Below are 22,702 nucleotides of genomic sequence, written 5' to 3'. Positions count from 1 at the left end.
TTCGTCAAATAAAAATAGCAGGCCTACCTCAATCCACAGCTTGTCTAGTTTTTACTTAAAAAAGTAATATGTCTACATGATGTGGGGTGAGTCTGGATCTCCGATGGCACAGATGTCCCGGGAATACAGAGATGACGTCTCGCTAGAGTGGCCAATTTCGGAAAGCGCCTTTCATTTGCTTGTGGATGTTTGCTTCGCCAGTGATATTGCATTGTACTTGCACTAGGCCTACTGCTATTTTAATACCACGTAGCATATTTTGCAAGTAACTTCGTCGCCCTTTCTGTCAAAATGGTCCCACACAGTAGCTACTTCTTTTCGCTTGCCTTGCTTCATTGTGCTTGCTCAGCGAAATGTCTTTAGGCGCGTGTGGTTGCGCGTGTCGACGCACCCCATGATTTAACAAATACAGGGTATATATACTGTTTTTTTTTTACCATGCAGCAAACAAACAAAAAAGCTAAATGTGTGTGTGTGTGTGTATATATATAATTTTAAAACATAATTTTATGTTTACTTTCGGTAAAGTATCTGATAGTTTTACAAAACCTTCAAATGTACTGTTATGAGCACTAGTTCCATTCTCACATCTTCCATGTCTTATATTTGTTGCTCTGATTTGACTTCTATGTACTCTTATTCATTCAACATAATACTTATCTCAATTAAATGTACTGAAATGAATGTATATGTGACACAAAAAGGCTGTTTATTATTTTGGCCGGTAAAAAATATGCTTGGCTGGTGGATTTTTTCATCTACCAGTCCCCGTGGCAGGTGAGCCAAAAAGTTAATTTCGGACCCTGCGTGGGCATTCGTCAGGGTAACGCCATATTTAATTCAACGCAAATGACACAGGCTTTTTAGACAGCAGAAAATTCTGTTGCATTCAAAGCTGTGCACGATTTAGGATTGAAGAACTGGCGCTTGCTCAATTCATCAGTGTGATGTTGAATTGAATTGGTGACAGAAAGTTAAATTAGAAACCGAACGTACTGGAAAAGGAATTTACTGAACTTCAACTCAGGTAATGCGTTCTGTGAAAAAGCGTTTTCCCATCTAAGCCAACTTATTAAATGATGAAATTTTAAACTTGTATATCTGGCCTACAAACGTTCAAGACTTTTCAAACGTTTTTCAAAACTTTAAAAGACAACAACATTCAAAGTTTTTCTTGACAAACTTTCCTTTTCTAGTTCAAGGAATGTTCATTTTTCATTCTACTTTATTACATTTAAACAGCATTCAAATACACGCTGCTAACTCTGGTATTAAAAAGGAATTCTCACTATAATACCTCAGTTTTTTTTTTAAATTAAATAAGTATGAGTCTTAAAGTCCCCCTGTGGTGATAATGTTGTTTATATGTCTTTGTGGTGTTTTTAGCATGCTTTAACACAAACCGTGTGTAAATTCATAAGTCGACAGCATTGCTGAGTATTTTCTGCTTAAAACTGCAGTGAACCAAAGACAGTCTCAAAAACACGCTTTGAAATCGCTGGTGTTTCTGACGTCACAAACTACCTTGTAACCAATCAGATCAACGTGTGATAGTCAACGAGTGGATCTCTGAGTGAGTGAGTGGAGGCGGGGCTCATTTGCATATTCATAGAACTGCGCATACTAAATGAGACAAGGGTGTCGAGTTACATTCAAGATATTTTAAGGCATAAAGAAATTTTCTTCAAGGAAAAAACTTAAGTCATTTTAGTGATCAACGATGAGTTAAGGGATAACATTTTCATTTATTCATTTAGCTGACGTTTTTATCCAAAGCGACTTACAATTGCTATACATGTCAGAGGTCGCACGCCTCTGGAGCAACTAGGGGTTAAGTGTCTTGCTCAGGGACACAATGGAGTCTCACAGTGGATTCGAACCCGGGTCTCTCACACCAAAGGCATGTGTCTTATCCACTGCGATAAATGGATAAAATGATTGACTACAGGGGAACTTCGAGACAACTGGTTCCATTGATTTTTGTCCTGTCTAGTCAAAAAACAAAAGGTGTGTCTTAGAAATTCCCATGTCCATTCAGGGTTAGATGAACCCACAAACAGCCTAAAAACCAATTAGTAGATTTTTTATATAACTCTTTAACTAAGACCTGAGAAATTTGGTGGATTTAAATGTGGAACGGATTCAACAGTCGGTGGGAAAGTTTAGAAAGCACATTCTTCATTGAGACGCCAGCGAGGCGGCATGGAAAACCTCAGAAAGCGAGTGAGCCGGTGAGGAGAATCCCACGGGAATAATGAGGTGCGCTTGCAAAGCAAGAGAAGCAAGAGGAGGGGCGAAGAAGCACAACAGCTTGAATGATGGGATGTATTTGTCAAATGAAGGGTTGCTTTGGTCGAATCTTGTCCCATTAGAGGCACAAGATATTGACTTGTATAAACCAGCCTGATGTTTATTTTCCCCTCTGCTTTTCCGCAGCGCTGCGTATAAGGGTGTCAGGCGCACACAGGGCTCTCTTAACTAAGATTAATTGCAGCTAATCTGCGATGCCCGGTGGAACAGAACAAAGCGTGCCTCAGATCCTATTATGCAGCCGCTTGCGAGGAGAAAATGAGCTGGGCGAGACGTGGGAGCTCGATGTGTTGTTTGCTTCCAGTCACACATGCATCTGTCAATAAGACAGCAAGAAAACACGTGCGCCTGCGTGTCACGATGACATTCCCGTCGCATTTCACGCAATCCCTATCGACGGCTGGACGAGAATGGAGAACAGAAGGAAAATGGGCGTTTGCTCTTTCCAAACACCATCCTTGTGCACATCTGCATATAGGGTTGGGTGTCGTTTCAATTTTAACGATTTCGATTCCAATAAGGCAAAAACAAAAAAAGTTGATATTCATATTTAGTCTTATTGCAAAACATTTAATTGTAGCTTAACATCATGAACAAATCAACAGGTTAAAGAACACTTACACAAGAAACGTTTGCCTGTGGTTTAAAAATACCATAGCAAAAACAACCAGCCTAACTAATATACATGTCAAGCATTATTAAAGACAATAAACACTCAGTAAGTAAAAAATTAACAAAATGCAACGGATAGATACAACTGAACCAAGATATGATAAAATAAACTGTTTAAAAATTCTCAGGTATTCAGGTTCAGAAACTAATCAAATGTAAAATAACACTGCACTTTATAAATAAAATACACATTACAAACATGCTTACAAAAGTTATTCAGTCAAAAAGAGTGAATTTTCTCTGTTTTTTGTTGTTTGATTAGTGTTATTATAGAGACGGCAGAAACAGGAATATTAGTGCTGTCACTTTAAGAGCCGCCCTGCAGAACAGAAAACATCTCACGCTTGAAAACTCATATTGAAATGCTCAAAGTAATCTAAAATTTTAATTTTATAACAAGTATCCTATTTTTGACCTCCAGTATTCTAGAACCGATTTTCGATTCCCAAACCTATCTGCAAATGGCAGATGATTTCATATTACACACTTGTAAGAAAGCATGCCGGCAGCAAGCCTCCATCAGGACTACATCTTCTCTAGACTCTCGAAAAAGGACAAATGCAACAATGAACCACATGGTTCATCATGAACTTCATATTTCAAGCAGTCAATTAAGGGGGAATCCTCTGGGGAGGCGAAACACAATAACTGTTTTACGCAGTCGTGGCTTATGGCAGCGCTGGATGAAATATGGCCCTCCGGAGAAGCAGATTATAACAAGCATTACCCAACAGCCACACACAAGAGCTACTGTCATTGCTTTACATGCTCGTATTATCATTTTTATGTTTGGCGTCTTCAACAAAAGGAAAAAGGAAGACTAATCTGAAATGACTTGGACGGCAGGTTCGATGCTTCAAACTATTAACAATGTTCGTTAACATGCATTAATGCATTCAGTTTCATGAACTAACAAACACATTTATACAATATTTAAGGCAAGGTAATTTATACAATTGTTCTTTACTTCCCATAAATATGCTATACTGGAATAAACGTAAATGCTGTAAAAAATTTAAATTGTTAGTTTGTTATACTTAATGTTTTTGTTGGTTGAAAAACAAAACAAAATTAAAGCTGCAAGCAGCATTTAGCGGTGTTCAAGCAGTTAAGGCATTTAAAGATTTTTAACCCAACAAGCATCAAAAGACATTAAGTTTTATGTAGCAAGCATTTAACCACTGACATCATAGATGGAATCGACCATGTTTTAGCATGATTTACCATGATATACCACATTCTAGAATGACTTATGATGGTTTTGAACATTATGATATGAACATTATATGATCGTAGATGGAAAAGACCATTTACAGCTAAAACAGGCAATTTACCATAGGAAATACATGGTTTTGAAAAATTTTAACAGTTATAGCGCCACCTATGGTCCAATCTCCATGAAACTTTGCATGCTTCTTCACCATGTTATGACACATATGCTCACCAATGTTTGTGAAGTTCTGAGTTTTTATTTATGATTTATAGGCTTTTGAGTGTATTTTGTCACGCCCATTTTCTAAATGACCCTGTTATAGCAAACCAAAGGACAAAGTTCAACTTTTTTTCAATAATTATTGATTTAGAGAGTCCAGAGAATTGTCCTAGACTGGTCTGTTTCCGATTGGGCAAAAAACCAGGGACTAGTTCGCAAAAGTAGGTTTTAGACAAAATTCGACATAGCGGAACAATTTTCTTGCCTAAATCAAAATTGGAGATATACATTTGTCCGTCTTGAGCCAAGGATTACAGTGGTGTAAAAAGCTTGAGGCTAGGACCGATGAGTCGATGAGTTATGAGCAATTTAGTACTTTTGGTTGCTGTAGCGCCACCTATGGGCCAATCGGGGTCATACTCTGATAGGTTGCCCCCAAACGTGTGGCATACCATCTGGCCGATTATCAAGTGTCTGGGCCTTACGGTTTGGGCTGCACGATGCGTTTTAGGAGATTTTTTTTTTTTCAAATAGCAATTACAATATGTTTTCAGCACTTCGTGCTTGAACACCTAAAAAAATAGAATTTAGTAACACTTTATTTTGATAGTCCACTTTAGACAATACTTTAACTTTAAAACTACATGCCAACCTATTCTACTAACCTGAAACTAAAAGAGTTATCGGACATGTAGTTACTTAAATGTAAGGTTACACTTTAGACATTGTACTATAATCAATATTAATTTACAAATTAAGTTTTAAAATCTCCCAATGACCAGCAGAATAGATTTAATCAGAACTAAAGCCCAAATTTACTCTTCTGCCGCCTTGCAAGCACTGTCATTTCCTTCTGGAAATGCAAATCAAGTTTGTAGATTAATTATCCAAAGTGATACGATTGTGACATGTCAGTTCACAACCTTTCATAATTTGACAGATGGCGTTTAATTCTGTCGACGTGTTGGCAAAGTGCAACTTCAATCGCTCCGCTGCTGTTCAGCTGGAACGCTAATTTGGAAAATACTCGGCCTGTCACAACTTTCTCAACCACTGTTTACAAGCAATCTTTCAGTCTGCAATGATCTAACTGAAGAAAGCATTGAAAGGCTCATGTTAACCTCTCACAATTATACAAATCACAAATGTTCAATGCTACATTTTCAAAACTTATTTGGTTTATACTTGCATCTGGATTCTGGTCAAATTATGACTATCATTTTTCTTGTATAAATGCCATTTAGTTGTTCTAAAGTTGTCATTACATCAAACTTTAAGAGTTTCTTGTCAGTTCTGTAAAATGAATACTGGAGTAAATGTATTAGTTTATGAATAAATAAACTTTATTGCCTGTATCTGACCTAATCTTCCCAAACACAAGGTTAAAAATGCCTGATTTACTGAATTTTAATGATTTACAGTCATTAGGGATGACTAGATTAGTCCAAGTTAACCGAAAGTTGAATCAGACTTCAGTATATTCTGACTGAAATTGAATATTTAATGAGGAAAATAGAGGGGAGTGGCTTGTTTTTCACTTCTGGGAATTGATTGGATCTAGAAAAGTAGGCGTTTCATTCAGCTCGTTCATCAAAGAAAGAAAGAAAGCCATTCTAGAGGGGAAGTACGTTTTCAGATATAGATCAAAGAAAAATATTTTCTGGGGTGAATTAAGATGCACGGATGAGTTGTTTAACACAAGACTAGTAAATGTTCGCTAACAAAACAAACGGTACATTTTGATTTCAAGCCGTCTTTAATATTATACGTCCCTGCAAAAGCAGTTTCTACCTGTTGAATTAATATTTGTATTCACAGAAATGTCCAGGTCTAAAAATAAACTCATTCTAAAACCCAGGTTTGCAGTCAGAGCGACTTAAGAGTTATCAAAAAAAAAAAAATAATACTAGAGTAAATGTATTAGTTTAAAAATATCACTTCAGTAAACTCATTGTTTCTGGCATTATTACTTTTTTATTACTGTGATTTTGTGTATGTACATTTCTGAAATACATAACTTTGTCATCTCCGATAACAGATCACATATATACACACACATATATATATATATATATATATATATATATATATATATATATACACACACACATACATATACACACACATTATATATATATATATATATATATATATATATATATATATATATAAAATGTGGATTCATGAATTTTCTGTAAAGCTGCTTTGAAACAATGTATATTGTGAAAAGCACTATACAAATAAATGTGAATTGACATTTTGAAGTTCAAAATGCCTGATTTAATTAATTCCTTATACAGTCATTTGGGATTAATTGATAAGGATAGTTAACAGGGTTCGTACACCTTTTCCAAGGTCAAATTCAAGCACTTTTTTAAAAGCACTTTCAAGGTCCATTTTAAAGCTTTTTCCAGCACCTTACACCAACATAAATTACATACCAATAGTCAAAATTATTATTTAGTGTTTTTATCACATTAAAAGAGATAATGCTATAAACTGGCAAAACTGTATTTCGTAATAGCAGAAGGACCAGATATTTAAGCAAGTTTTATTTTTTTTAAATGTATCACTAAGTAGATAATGCCTATGAATAATACTTTTCATTATAATAATGTCCAAATATTGCTTCCCAGATAATATGATTTTCAGGCTGTTTTGGGACACATTCTTGATATAGACAAGGTTTGAACAAAATCTGAGATGGTGCAGCAACACCTGTAATTCAATTTTAACCCAGAAGACTCTGACGGTGCACAGGGCACTGCCTGATAAATAGCCTATATTAATTGGGAAAAAAAAGCATTTCATTGCCAAGACATACATTTACTGGAATTGAGCAGTGTAAGTATTGCATAAGGCCATCCTCAACCTTACAGTCGGCTACTTGTATGACACTATCTGACACGATTCTGCTCAGCAATCAACGGTTATGCACTGAGCTAACGTTTGCGGGTAGTTAACGTTACAGTTACTGTGCTGTAACTTTGGCTATGTTCACTGCATATTCCACAAATGAACGTGCCATAATGGACATGCAATAGGCCTACTAACATTACATTATCACACCAAGTACTTTTAGTCACTAATGGCCCTTTCAGACAGGACGCAGAATGCGCTGTGCTATGAAACCCATTTATTTCAACGGCTTGCGCCACGCGAGGACGTTTTTTTGCCGAGTCGACCAAAGCGGGGCGCAGCGTTGGCGAGCTCGAGCGCACGACGTGGTCAAAGTAAAAAATAGTTCAACTTTTGCCACTGCGCTCCGTGACGATTACCCGCGCAGTCAATAAAACTGGGCATCCAAACAAGCGCGGAAATCAAAATGAAAACTCCGCCTACTTTTGCTTTGACCGGCGTAGCGCAAATCGCTCTGTATCTGAAGGGCTACATTTTATTTCTCCATTTAATAAACAAACTATTCAGTCAGATAGGTATTTGTTGTGAAAGAAATAGTTACGATTTCCAGCATTTTCAAACATTTATCCCAAATTTAAGCACTTTTCAAACCTTGAAAACACATCAAAATTCAGGCATTTTCAAGGATTTCAAGCACCCGTACGAACCCTGTGTTAAAGTCCACGTTAACCGGAAGTTGCAACCGACTTCAGAATATTGAGTGAAATTAAATATTGATTTAAAAAAAAAAAAAAAATGGCGTTGCTTGATTAACTTGCACGAATGAATAGTTTACCACAAGCTAAAAATGTGCTCTAACAAAATAACTTTAATCAATAGATAGCTTGTTTTATTTAATGCCATGTCAGCATCTAAGGCTATTTTCATGCAAAAATTAAATTACAAAAATAAAAACATCATATAAATACAATAAAACCAAGCAAACAAACACAAGTCATATTATATATTAAAATAAAATGTACATTAACATGAAAAAATCCAAAACCTTTTCAGGCATAATCTTACTAAATAAGTCCTCAAGCATTCTACTTGTATTAAACCCAGGAAAGTCCAATGAAATGTGTTTAACAGAGAGGGGATCTTATAAAACATGCATAAAGAAAGCACGAGTCAAACTTGTGACTTATACGACATCTGGTGAAGACACTCGATCAGATCTAGTATTAATAGTGATTAAAAGTCTGTTTGAAATTTCCAGATGAATTTCATATAGTTTATTATTCTTGCAAGTGTTCCACTCCTCTTGCCACTTATCCAATATATACACCGATTAATAATAGTTCTCAGTCTTTAATATTATACGTCCCTGCAAAAGCAGTTTCTACCTGTTGAATTGATATTTGTATTCACAGAAATCTCAAAAACAAGAAGCTCCAACTCTAAAGCCCAGGGTTTGCTGTCAGTGCAGAGCGACTCGAGTGATAAAAGACACATCAGTGGCACTCGAGACGTGACTTCATGCATTCAAACGCTTCTCTTCATCAGACTCTGGAGTCACGATGGCGTGATTCCCAGAAGATACGCGCTCGTCACCGAGGCTGATCTTCCAGCACTTGTGATTAATTATGCTTTGAGAGAGGTGCAGAGCAATCCACTAAAACCCTGGACAGGACACATTCAGTGGTGGCATCAGGGACCATTAATAAATCAGGCCATTTAAGTAGAAGATGGGAACACTGCCAGGGTCATGATGGCGGGCCACGTCCCCTGAGAAACCAAACGGGAAATGGGCCGTGATTCCTCACTGATTAACTTACCCTTAAGGTGAACATTAGAGTTGCGGTTCAGGTGTCTTTCCCAGTGAAACCTCTAGGGGTTTACAATTAAACTTCAGGATTTTGCCAAATTTAATTAAATTGAGGTTTTTAAAGTCCCTCTGTGGTGAAAATCAAGCTTTTAATGTTGTTTATATGTCTAAGTGGTGTTTTTAATGTGCTTAAACCATGTGTAAATTCATAAGTCGAGTATTTTCTCCTTAAAACTGCAGTGAACCAAAGACAGTCTGAAAAACACGCTTTGAAATCGCTGGTGTTTCTGACGTCACAAACTACCTTTTAACCAATCAGATCAACATGTGATCGTCGACGTGTGGATCTCTGAGTGAGTGAGTGGAGGCGGGGCTCATTTGCATATTCATAGAACCGCGTATACTAAATAAGGGAAGGGTGTCGAGTTACATTCAAGATATTTTGAAGGCATGAAGACATCTTTGATCCCCAAAATGACATTTAAATGTTTTTTCCTTGAAAAGTATGAGTTATGGGATAAAATGATTGACTACAGGGGGACTTTAAGTTAATGAGTCCCTTTCAAAATGGAAATGGAAGCTTGAACTCGCAAGTAAGAAAGAAAAAAAAATGTCTTGATGTAAAAAATGTCTTAAATGGCAACCACATTAAAAGTAAAAAATAACTGAATTTGAACTGTTGAATTATTGAAAATTAATGCCACTTAAAGTGTCATACCATGGCTGGATTACCACCTGAAGCTGTGAATGAATTTTCAATAATTCAACATTTCATCATTTCCTAGTCCTACATATACCATTAAAACGGTATAAAGTTACTTTGTAATGCGTTTTAAGACTGTAAATCATACGCACAGAGAGGTTAAGAAGCTTTTTTAAATCTAAGGATGTGATTTAAGATAGAATGTGTATTTTTTGTTTGTAATTTCACCTCTGTAAGTGTAAACACCGCACACTTCTTCCCCAAATGTGCCGAATCTGCCAAAGACGCCAATCCTAAGGTTTATAAAGGCTGCAGCTTCACTAAACTATCAGACAAGCTCCTAACAAGGACGTTTAAAAGGAAAGAAGGATTTTTTGCCTTCAGTGATAGGCTAGGACTAGCTGAGTGAACTTATATTGTCTTATGTTGTTTTCTATAAATATTCAGGTAGTGTGAGTGACCAAAAAAGCCATATTAGGTCTTGTCCACACGTTTTCGTTACAAAACACGTATTTTTCGATCCGTTTTGTCATCCATCCACACTTAAACAGTGTTTTTATTAATGAAAACACTCTTCAAAGTGGATACATTTGGAAAACGCCATTTTGACGTTGTAGCGTGGACTGAAACCTGAGGTATTTAAAAACGATGATGTAAGTTTAGTCACATGACGCATATTGTACCAATAGATATTCATGTTTATACCGGTGTTGCGCCTGTTATGAGCTATTCACTTTAAAACGGTTGCTAAAATGTTACTTCACACACTCTTCATGTCACAGTCCTGCAAAGATGACAATTTACTCACATTTGCTGTCCTGTAGTAAAAAATCAGTGTTTTAGACCAAACATATAATGGTGAGTAAGAGCGACCTGGACGATCAAGTCAATGCTGAGATATATTGCTAAATAAAATGATCCTACCAGATAAAATGTGCGATAACTTGATTTATTTTTCCGTCTGTATATCTCAGTAAGCTTTCACGCATGAACAGTAAATATGAATTTAGCGCTTTCAGGCGTTTTCCAAGTTTCACATCCAAACTATAACGCCTGAAAACGCTAGTGGGGACGAAGAGCGTTTTTACACCAAAACGTCGTTTTCAAATGTATTCGGATTAACGTAGACGTAGCCTTTAAGTAGTTAAAAAATCCAATGTGTGTGCCTCTAATTTAAAACCCAACAGCCAGACTTAAGTTGTTTTTGTATTTTTTCCCAATAATTCTACATATTCCATAATCGCCTATTTCCTAGTCCTACATATACCATCAACATGGCATACAATTTCTTGTACTGCATTTTAAGACTGGCGTGAATTTTCAAAAAGCTTCTTGTGATTCACAGATAAGTTCAGAACAGGAGACGGACTTTAGTTGGTCAAGTTGATTACAAAGGGGTTTGAAAACGCCTGTCGCACATGTGAACAGCACAAGCCAAATAGAAAGTGTGTTTTATTCAATGCAGAGGGTTAGATAAGCTTATCTAAGGGCCACATTGTGGGCTAATCTTAGAGAAGCGCACATGACTGGCAGTGCCCGTCCCTGTAGGGCCCGTTTAATCGATAACACCTGAAGCTCCTCGTGACGCCCCTGTGTCATCTCAACCTCGCTTCACATGAGCTCAGTGAATCTGCAGATCCCGGGAAGCTTGAGTCAGGCTCAGGGTCACTGATTTCATTGATGCGTGCAGATATTCACCCTGTAATCAAGCAAACTGCATCTTTTCTTCCCGGGGCTCACGCTGATACTAGGATGAGCTCCAGCGTAATCAATCCACTCTCTCAAACCCTGGAAAGATGTAAAGTCTGTGAAATGTGGAGCTTAGACTTCAGAAAAAGATGCTCGTCCACCTCAGGAAGTCAGAGTAAAATAATTTACACTAGCGTTTAAAAGTTTGGGGTGTTTTTGAAAGAGTCTCTTCTGCTCATCAAGGCTGTTTTATTTGATCAAAAATAGATAACATCTCAATTATTATACATTTAAAATAGCTGTTTTCTATGTGAATATATAGTAAAGTGTAATTTATTCCTGTGAATAAAGCTGAATTTTCAGCATCATTACTCCAGTCTTCAGTGTCACATGATCCCTCAGAAATCACTATAATATGATTTGATGCTCAAGAAACATTTATGATTATTATCAGTGTTGAAAACTGTTATGCTGCTTACTTCATATTTATAACCATGATGGATTTTGGCTGGATTCTTTGATGGGTCCCACTTTCTTTAAAGTGGCTTTAAGTACTATGTACTTGCATCAAATAATAAGTACAATGTACTTATTGTTTTCATGTATTGTAAAACACTTTTAATGCTACTGAGATGTGATACGGGTAAGGTTAGGGTCAGGTGTGTGTGATACGGGTAAGGTTAGGGTCAGGTGTGTGTGATACGGGTAAGGTTAGGGTCAGGTGTGTGTGATACGGGTAAGGTTAGGGTCAGGTGTGTGTGATACGGGTAAGGTTAGGGTCAGGTGTGTGTGATACGGGTAAGGTTAGGGCCAGGTGTGTGATATGGGTAAGGTTAGGGTCAGGTGTGTGTGATACGGGTAAGGTTTGGGTCAGGTGTGTGTGATACGGGTAAGGTTTGGGTCAGGTGTGTGATACGGGTAAGGTTAGGGGGTCAGGTGTGTGATACGGGTAAGGTTAGGGTCAGGTGTGTGTGATACGGGTAAGGTTAGGGTCAGGTGTGTGTGATACGGGTAAGGTTAGGGTCAGGTGTGTGTGATACGGGTAAGGTTTGGGCCAGGTGTGTGATATGGGTAAGGTTAGGGTCAGGTGTGTGTGATACGGGTAAGGTTTGGGTCAGGTGTGTGTGATACGGGTAAGGTTTGGGTCAGGTGTGTGATACGGGTAAGGTTAGGGTCAGGTGTGTGATACGGGTAAGGTTAAGGTCAGGTGTGTGTGATACGGGTAAGGTTAGGGGCAGGTGTGTGTGATACGGGTAAGGTTTGGGCCAGGTGTGTGATATGGGTAAGGTTAGGGTCAGGTGTGTGTGATACGGGTAAGGTTTGGGTCAGGTGTGTGATACGGGTAAGGTTAGGGTCAGGTGTGTGATACGGGTAAGGTTAGGGTCAGGTGTGTGTGATACGGGTAAGGTTAGGGTCAGGTGTGTGATACGGGTAAGGTTAGGGTCAGGGGTGTGTGATACGGGTAAGGTTAGGGTCAGGTGTGTGTGTGATACGGGTAAGGTTAGGGTCAGGTGTGTGTGATACGGGTAAGGTTAGGGTCAGGTGTGTGTGATACGGGTAAGGTTAGGGTCAGGTGTGTGATACGGGTAAGGTTAGGGTCAGGTGTGTGATACGGGTAAGGTTAGGGTCAGGTGTGTGTGATACGGGTAAGGTTAGGGTCAGGTGTGTGATACGGGTAAGGTTAGGGTCAGGTGTGTGTGATACGGGTAAGGTTAGGGTCAGGGGTGTGTGATACGGGTAAGGTTTGGGTCAGGTGTGTGATACGGGTAAGGTTAGGGTCAGGTGTGTGATACGGGTAAGGTTTGGGCCAGGTGTGTGTGATACGGGTAAGGTTTGTGATACGGGTAAGGTTAGGGTCAGGTGTGTGATACGGGTGTGTGTGATACGGGTAAGGTTAGGGTCAGGTGTGTGATACGGGTGTTTGTGTGATACGGGTAAGGTTTGGGTCAGGTGTGTGATACGGGTAAGGTTAGGGTCAGGTGTGTGATACGGGTGTGTGTGATACGGGTAAGGTTAGGGTCAGGTGTGTGATACGGGTGTGTGTGTGATACGGGTAAGGTTAGGGTCAGGTGTGTGATACGGGTGTGTGTGTGATACGGGTAAGGTTAGGGTCAGGTGTGTGATACGGGTGTGTGTGATACGGGTAAGGTTAGGGTCAGGTGTGTGATACGGGTGTGTGTGTGATACGGGTAAGGTTAGGGTCAGGTGTGTGATACGGGTGTGTGTGATACGGGTAAGGTTAGGGTCAGGTGTGTGATACGGGTAAGGTTAGGGTCAGGTGTGTGATACGGGTGTGTGTGTGATACGGGTACGGTTAGGGTCAGGTGTGTGATACGGGTGTGTGTGATACGGGTACGGTTAGGGTCAGGTGTGTGTTACGGGTAAGGTTAGGGTCAGGTGTGTGATATGGGTGTGTGTGATACGGGTAAGGTTAGGGTCAGGTGTGTGATACGGGTGTGTGTGTGATACGGGTACGGTTAGGGTCAGGAGTGTGTGATACGGGTAAGGTTAGGGTCAGGTGTGTGATACGGGTAAGGTTAGGGTCAGGTGTGTGATACTGGTAAGGTTAAGGTCAGGTGTGTGATACTGGTAAGGTTAGGGTCAGGTGTGTGATACGGGTAAGGTTAGGGTCAGGTGTGTGATACGGGTAAGGTTAGGGTCAGGTGTGTGTGATACGGCTGAGGTTAGGGTCAGGTGTGTGTGATACGGCTGAGGTTAGGGTACGGTGTGTGTGATACGCCTGAGGTTAGGGTCAGGTGTGTGTGATACGGGTAAGGTTAGGGTCAGGTGTGTGATACAGCTGAGGTTAGGGTCAGGTGTGTGTGATACGGGTGTGTGTGATACGGGTAAGGTTAGGGTCAGGTGTGTGATACGGGTGTGTGTGATACGGGTAAGGTTAGGGTCAGGTGTGTGATACGGGTGTGTGTGTGATACGGGTACGGTTAGGGTCAGGTGTGTGATACGGGTGTGTGTGATACGGGTACGGTTAGGGTCAGGTGTGTGTTACGGGTAAGGTTAGGGTCAGGTGTGTGATATGGGTGTGTGTGATACGGGTAAGGTTAGGGTCAGGTGTGTGATACGGGTGTGTGTGTGATACGGGTACGGTTAGGGTCAGGTGTGTGTGATACGGGTAAGGTTAGGGTCAGGTGTGTGATACGGGTAAGGTTAGGGTCAGGTGTGTGATACTGGTAAGGTTAAGGTCAGGTGTGTGATACTGGTAAGGTTAGGGTCAGGTGTGTGATACGGGTAAGGTTAGGGGCAGGTGTGTGATACTAGTAAGGTTAGGGTCAGGTGTGTGTGATACGGGTAAGGTTAGGGTCAGGTGTGTGATACGGCTGAGGTTAGGGTCAGGTGTGTGTGATACGGCTGAGGTTAGGGTCAGGTGTGTGTGATACGGGTAAGGTTAGGGGGTCAGGTGTGTGTGATACGGGTAAGGTTAGGGTCAGGTGTGTGATACGGGTAAGGTTAGGGTCAGGTGTTTGTGTGATACGGGTAAGGTTAGGGTCAGGTGTGTGTGATACGGGTAAGGTTAGGGTCAGGTGTGTGTGATACGGGTAAGGTTAGGGTCAGGTGTGTGTGATACGGGTAAGGTTAGGGTCAGGTGTGTGATACGGCTGAGGTTAGGGTCAGGTGTGTGTGATACGGGTAAGGTTAGGGGGTCAGGTGTGTGATACGGGTAAGGTTAGGGTCAGGTGTGTGATACGGGTAAGGTTAGGTCCAATCCATAAGTCCATATCAAATTATTAACTTCAATGTTAGTACATAGTAGTTAAAGCCACTTAATATAAAGTGAGACCCATTGATGAATAAAAAGTTCAAAAGAACCGCATTTATTTGAAAAAAAAATCTTTTAAAACATTATAAGTCTCTTTACTGTCACTTAAAAAATATATATTATTGCCCCCAAACTTCTGAATGTTCGTGTAGAAGTGGTTGAATTTTATATTCGGAGGTTTGAAAGCCTGTAATCAAAATGTGGGTCTAAATAGTTTAAAAACACTCTAGCAATTAAGTAAATGTCAAAATTAACTGTGCAAAAATGGTTGCAAATTCAAATGAAGCGGTCACTGAGTAGGGGTCAGTTAGTATGAGTTAATGTTGCATTACACTTGATAGACTTAAGTCTAATAAATAAATTTTAAAAAGCATCTGTTTGATCATTTTGATTACAATAACTTGGTAACAGGTTTGAATGCTTGAGCTTGACAAATAATGTCAACACTACAATATGTAAAACTGCAGGAAACGAAATTAGATATGTTCTTAATTGCATTATAATGGAAGCTTGTTTACGGCACAGAATAAAAACTAAAACAGGTAATTGCGACTTTTTATTTTGCAATTCTGACTTCATAACATGCAATTGCTTGATATGAAGTCATGATATGAATACTGAGAAATAAACTCACATTACTGAGATATAAACTCACAATACTGATAATAAAAAAAAAAATCACAATTGCCAGATGTAAACTCGCAATTGAGATATAAAAAGTCGCAATTATCTTTTAATAATGTTTTATTCTGTGGCGTAATACACTACATCTATTCATTTATCCAAATGACCGAAGAATAATAGTAGAAAACTAGATTAGCTGGAGAAAAAGTGAAATGCATACACACACTGCTTTATTAGGTAGATAACTTCACAAAGGTGAATATTTCCACAAAAAAAACCTCAGCCTTTCAGCTTATCTTCCATTTTAAGACGACCACAATACAAAGGAAACCAAATAATGTAATTTGTTAAACTTCAGTGAATAACCAACAGTAAATCAGGAGGAGGCATAAGGAACTTTCCTTCGGCATGCACTTTAAGCTCCACTTATCCACATCCCATTACTCATCACGCGGGAAAAACACACCGTGTGCATGATGGGATTGAATGAGTGATGAGCTGCAAGTGTGATCCATGAGAAAAATCTTAACATGCAGCTCACGCTGACACCGGGCATCTTTTCTCTTTCATGTAGAGAAGTCAAAAGGACCTGTACTTCAGGATCAATACTAAAATGAAAACAACAGCAAAATAATGCAAAAACACTAGTCTAGTACGGTATCACTACAACAAAGCACTGAGTTTCTGAATGATAGACATATGTGGTCAAATTTTATCATGCAGTCGCCAGTTGACCAATAACTTAAACTACAAAAACACATGATGGATCAAATCATAAAGAGGATAATCCAATGAAAAAACCAAAGCTATACAAACCACATAATGAGGAAAACATGGATCGGCGTGAGAACGATTTGTCCTGATGGTTGAAAAGCGGCTTATTATTTGCTTGTCATTTGTTCTTTAGGACTTCATTTTATTTTGTTGACTTTGCATGAATAAAAATTGACGTAATTTATTTTTAATTGAGAAAAGCTTAAATTAGATTAAACAATTCAAATATATATATTTTTTCTATTTAACACCATGCAATGTGGTACAATAACATGCATGTACCAACAAGGTGTGAAATACATTATTCTTCATGCAAAAATGGATTTAAAATACCACTTAAAATGAATTGACTCACAAAATGAAATGCCTTAAAATGTAGTGGACAAAGTAAATCAATGAAATAAATCAAGTAAAAGAATAACAAAAAGTTAGAACATTTATGCTTGCTTTTAATTGCACTTTATTGATTGCAACAATACTTAAATCACTGTAAAGCTGCTTTGAAACAATCTGTATTGTATATAGTGTAAATATTGAATTGAGGTAAATTCACCTTTGTATAGCACTGTTCAAAAGTTAGGTTGGGTAGGTTTAAAAAATTAAAACTTTCATTCAGCAAGGATGCATTAAATTGATCAAAAGTGACAGTAAAGACATATTTATAATGTTACAAAAGATTTTGTTTCAAATGTTCTTTCTATTCATCAAAGAATCCTGAATAAAATGCATCAGTTTCCACAAAAATCTGAAGCAGCAGCACATGATATAATCAGAATTATTGTTTTTTGATCAAATCATCATATTAGAATGATTTCTGAAGGATCATGTGACACTGAATGAGTAATGATGCTGAAAATTCAGCTTTGATCACAGGAATAAAATACACTTTATTTATTAACATAAAACTCTGTTTTAAACTAACAATATCACAGTATTATTGATCAATTTCAGAAACTTTTGAAGGCTAGTGTATGAAACTCCTCAATATTTGAATGCTATATGACAGTTTTAATTTAATTGTTAACTCATAATTTGTTGCAATATCATAATTAGTATGGAGAATAGTGAAATTTCACTGGGGATGTCTACTTTCCTCTTGATCTATTCGCTGCTGAAATAACAGTGCATCCCTGTGGTAAACACACAGTGCCGGAGCTCACGCCTGCTCTTATCATGGCAAGTGTATCTCGGCCTGTATTGATTCGAGCCTCGACAGCATTAGGGAGCGATATTTCATAAGCCGGCTGAGAGATAAAGCACAGTCTATGAGCAGTCGTCCTTGGGCAAGCAACACCGGTTTGGTTTCTGGTTCTGCTATATCTGGGCTTGTTAGCGCTCAGCTCAGCCAAACGGTTCAACTGTGCTAACAAGCAGCATCTAACGGCAAGGTCATCCACTCAGACAAAGTGCCAAGAATGTGTGTGTGACCTCTTGATGACTCCTGACACCCAACTGATAAGGGTCCAGGAGATAGTCACACAACCACCAGTGGACAAGGCCAGCGCAGAAAACTAATACACACTTACTGCCACGGATGGGCAGTACGGCTGCAAAGCGAAAACAGCAATGATCGCAAGTTGAGATGGAAATAATTGCAGGTTAACAATACAGGCCTCCAGTCTGCGAGCAAATCGTTCTTTTTTAAGCCATATCTGATCAAACAGCACTGACGTAGAAACATTGTGCCAGTTATAGAAGTCATTGAAGGCTTTTCAATCCACAAATCACCAACATTCAGCATGGCTTTAATGTAGAAACATTAAATAACTGTATTATTAATGACTGTAACCATGGTATTGTGGCAGAAATAGTCGACTGCTTGTACATTATTCATCTCCGGGTTCGTACAACCATTACGAGTGAAATTCAAGGGTTTTCAAGCGCTTCACACTTTTCCCAGCACTTCAATTTTAATGTTCTTTTAAAATGCGATGATTTGTAAAGCTAAAGATTAAAAGATGTAGGAAAACTAACACTTAAGAAAACAAGCACTTACTATTAAAAATATATATAACCAGTAGATGGCGGCAGAGGACCACGTATCGGCTCAGACATTTTATACTCGCTAATAAGTGGAAAAAAGTAGGAAGTCGAAGTCTCTTGGAAAAACAAAAACTTTTCTTCAAATAGCGAGTTAATTACACAAAGCAAGTAAAGAGCGCTACTTTTATAATCAGCTGTCGGTCAGTTCGGTTTGATACTATAGAACAATAAGAGTAGAATATTTGAATTTTCCTTATAATATGAGTTTTTTGCACATTACTGTTGTAAGTTAATTTTAGCTGCATCTACAATAAACAAACGTGTAATATTATCAGTAACTACACATTCATTTAAAACAATAGTAATCTAAATCCGGTTGTGGCGCCACCGTCTGTAGAACTTAATGGCACCTAAGGTCTCAAATGTTAGTCTGGAGCCCTGCTATAGTTGCCTTATAATATGCTTAAATAAAAAACAAAACCGAAAAAACAGTAAAAGGTAGATGCACAATTAATTAAAATAACCAAGATTATTGATAACCAAGCAATTGCAGCTGCTGTGATTGTCAGTTTTATTTTATATAACGGTTGAACATTATCACCGATCATAGAGATGTCTATTATATGTATTCTATTTCAGTTAGTAATGGAAATTGATTAATCTCCGTGACTCGTTCTTTTTCAGTCAGTTTACCAAAAAGATTCATTCCGATTCGTTCACCGATTCGTTCAGTGATACTGGTGTTACATATTTACACCAGTAGGGGGCAACAAATAAGAGTCTTGTTTTATAAGAGCGTCATTGCAATAATACTAAACATTTTTCTCCAAATAACAAAAAAGTTGAACTTATTTTCCATCTTATTTTTTAGTTTTTAATCAAGCTATACTAAAAAAAAAATCTCTCGAACAAAAGAAATGATTCAGAGAAGCTGGGCGATAAAACCCAATGAAACGCTCCTTACGCTACAGTCGGTCTTCAATACAGGAAGGAGAAACCACCAAAGAAGAAACACTTCAAGAGCAGGGACGAGAAATATGAGTCAGTGTATGAAAGTGAATGAGAGATTCATTTGTGAACGACACAGCACTAATTTGAGTGTCATTGTGCCAATCAGAAATGACAACCAGCGAGTTACAAGCAGCCTGACCCACAGATGCGTGATGCACGTACGATACAATTATACATCAATATTAGAATTTTTAGATTCAAAATCACTGGAATTAGTTTGGATGTCGTGGCAAATGCAATGAAGTGTGTAATGCAAGCAATGAAACAAAGCTAGAATGCTCACTTTATATTCAGCATGATGAAGACTATATGCAATTGTTTAGACCAGGAGTTTCCAAATATTTTTATCACAAGGATTTTCTTTGCAAGGGATCAAAAAGTCCCTAAAAATCCCTTCCTAAAAATCCAAATTACACAAAATTAAATAAGTTAAAAATGTTCTAAAGGTATTAAAGTCAAAAAATAAAATGACTAAAAATTCTCTGGGAAAGATTTATTCAGCACATTTTCTCCATGAACTTACTGATAAAAACTATGATTAAAAAAAGTTACTTTATTTTAAGGTGTTGTAGTTACATTGTACTTACTGAAAAAGTACTGAGTAACATTAATTAGCTGCATGTACTTACTACAGAGTTAGGGTTAATTACTTGTAATTATGCATAATTTACTGTTATTAGTATAGTAAGTACATGTAGTAATGTGTAACTGTCACTTTAAAATAGTGTTACCAAAAAATAAAATAAACATTATTATGACCTTCACTTGCGGCCCCAGTTTGAGGAGCCCTGGTTTAGACAGCTTTATTTATTATAATGGGAATATTTGTGAGAATCAAACAGTTAAACTGTAAATTCTCAGTGACAGCTTCAGTAATTACAACCGGAGCGCTCTAGTACTCCTGCGTGACTCCAAAATATGAACCGTTTTGTTTTTAATGCTGCTAAGAGGATCAGAGTTGACCGTTTAGTCACTGTCTTGATTTAATGATGTATAAAACAGCAATTAATTAATTCAGGAACACCGCTCGCAGCTTCTTTCGTGTGTGTGGAGATGTTGCCCCACACAGAAAGTAGGCATTTTAATGCAACTTCTATTAATCAAAACGAATCATGAATATAAAATAGCAAAAACGTGAAAAGCAATTCCCCTTTTCACCGCTCTCTCTCTCTCTCTCGCCCTGAAATCAATATGTAATTGTCTAGACCAGGGGTTTCCAAACGTTTTTATCCCAAGCATTCCCAAAGTTAAATAACTGGGTTTAATGTTCTAAAGGTATTAAAGTCAAAAATAAAAGAACTAAAAATTCTCTGAGAAAGATTTACTTAGCACATTTTCTCAATGCACTTACTGTAAAAAACTAGGATAAAAAAAGTAAAATAAAAACTGTATTTGAAAGGTGATGTAGTTAATTAATGTTACTCAGTACTTATTTCAGTAAGTACAATGTAACTACATGTAAAATTTACTACAAAACATACAATAGAGTTAGGATTTGGGGTTACACTATTTTAAGGTGTTTCCATTACAGATTTGCCCAAAACCATTGCAATTTTTTCTAAATGTCGACAAAAAACTATTGCGAAATGACGGCGTTTCCATTAACCGGTACTTGTAATTATGCATAATTGACTGTTGTTATTATTATAGTAAGTACATGTAGTAATGTATAACTATGTCACCTTAAAATAAAGTGTAACCAAAAAATAAAATATAATCCTCCTCACCACTCACGGCCCCAAAGTACGTATTTTAATGCCATTTCTATTAATCGTGATTATACACTAGCGAAAAAGCGAAAATCAATCCCCTTTTCACAGCTCTCTCTCGCCCTGAACTCCACATATAATCCCTCTCTCTCTCCGTTTCCCAGAGTGCCGAGTGCATTCATCAATGATTAAGCGTCCCGAGACTGTCGAGCGCCTCACCTTCATCGAACTCGACGTCGTCTTCGGTGTGTTGCGGGAACGGGAAGCAGTTCGTGATCTCCAGACGGTCTTCAACCACCAGGCCGAGCAAAACACCCTGAACCACCTCACTGCCCTGGCCCTCCTCCTGGTAGTGCTTAATGATCTTCAACACCACCTGCAAACACACACACACACACACAGCACGATCAGGGACATTTCTTGTGAAAACAAGTTTGTGTCTGGCGAAGCAAACTGAATAATATCTGATGCAATTTCTCTCCCCTAAAGCCATTTGAAATGTCTTTGTGTCGCCTTTGCAGGAGCGCCGGTGAGCAGAAATAACATTTATATACATTTATTGCTGAAAGATTAGCGAGTTGTAACCAGGTACACAATTGCACACACACACCTGGTTAGCATTCACTACGCATGTCAAATACCACGGTTTCAAAATGTACGAATCAAACTAGCTGTATGAAGCAAATTTAATAATCATTTTGTTTATTGGGTTTAATAGAATAAGGTTAACATGCTTTAATGTTCAAAAAATATTTTTTTTCTGATTTCACTTTTTTTATATAACTTATTTAATGTGCAATGTTGCTGTAAAAAAATCTTTTTTTATTTTTTTAATCTCTCCCAACTAATGCTGTAAACTATTCAGGGAACCCTCTCATTTTGTACATTAATATAACAGGTTAAAATAACCAATATTATAATCAATTTGTTTTCAGATGTTTTTGCACTCACATAAAAACTGAAATGTTTGTACAACTAAATGCAACTTGTACTGTATCTTTCAACATTCCCATGATGTCCATGCATGTTTTTTTGTGCTAGAATTTGCAATAAAGTGGAAGAAAGACTCTTTACGCATTAAAATGCCACTTATTGTTTGATTTCGTGATAAAAATGGACAGAACTTGAAAGCGGAGACCTTGTTTCTCATCAGAAGTAACAGTATTGTATTTCCTTTTATGACTTAAACATCAACAATTATTGAATGGGAGACAACACGTTCATTTTTAATGTTATCGTTATCAGCCTGATCAGCTGAGACACTTCAGATGCGCACTGTTCAACATGATGCTTTTGAATTGCGTGAAATATGATTATTGATAATAATAATACATTTTATTTGGCGCACGCCTTT

General features: G+C 37.9%; 1 protein-coding gene across 1 annotated transcript in view; it reads right to left on the bottom strand.

The window, feature by feature from the left end:
- LOC143741304 (eukaryotic translation initiation factor 3 subunit H-A) overlaps nucleotides 1-22,702 on the bottom strand; it is a 75,870-nt gene that overhangs the window by 40,186 nt on the left and 12,982 nt on the right. The window contains exon 2 of the mRNA XM_077233737.1: nucleotides 21,568-21,724. Within this exon, the coding sequence (XP_077089852.1) occupies nucleotides 21,568-21,724 (157 nt within the window). The remainder of the gene's footprint in view (nucleotides 1-21,567; nucleotides 21,725-22,702) is intronic.

This window comes from Siphateles boraxobius, unplaced genomic scaffold, assembly GCF_051911475.1.
Source record: "Siphateles boraxobius isolate OS27281-9 unplaced genomic scaffold, OSU_SipBor_1 186, whole genome shotgun sequence".
Lineage (NCBI taxonomy): Eukaryota > Metazoa > Chordata > Actinopteri > Cypriniformes > Leuciscidae > Siphateles > Siphateles boraxobius.
Note: the sequence above shows the minus strand (reverse complement) of the source record. Positions and strands in the feature narration are given on the sequence as shown.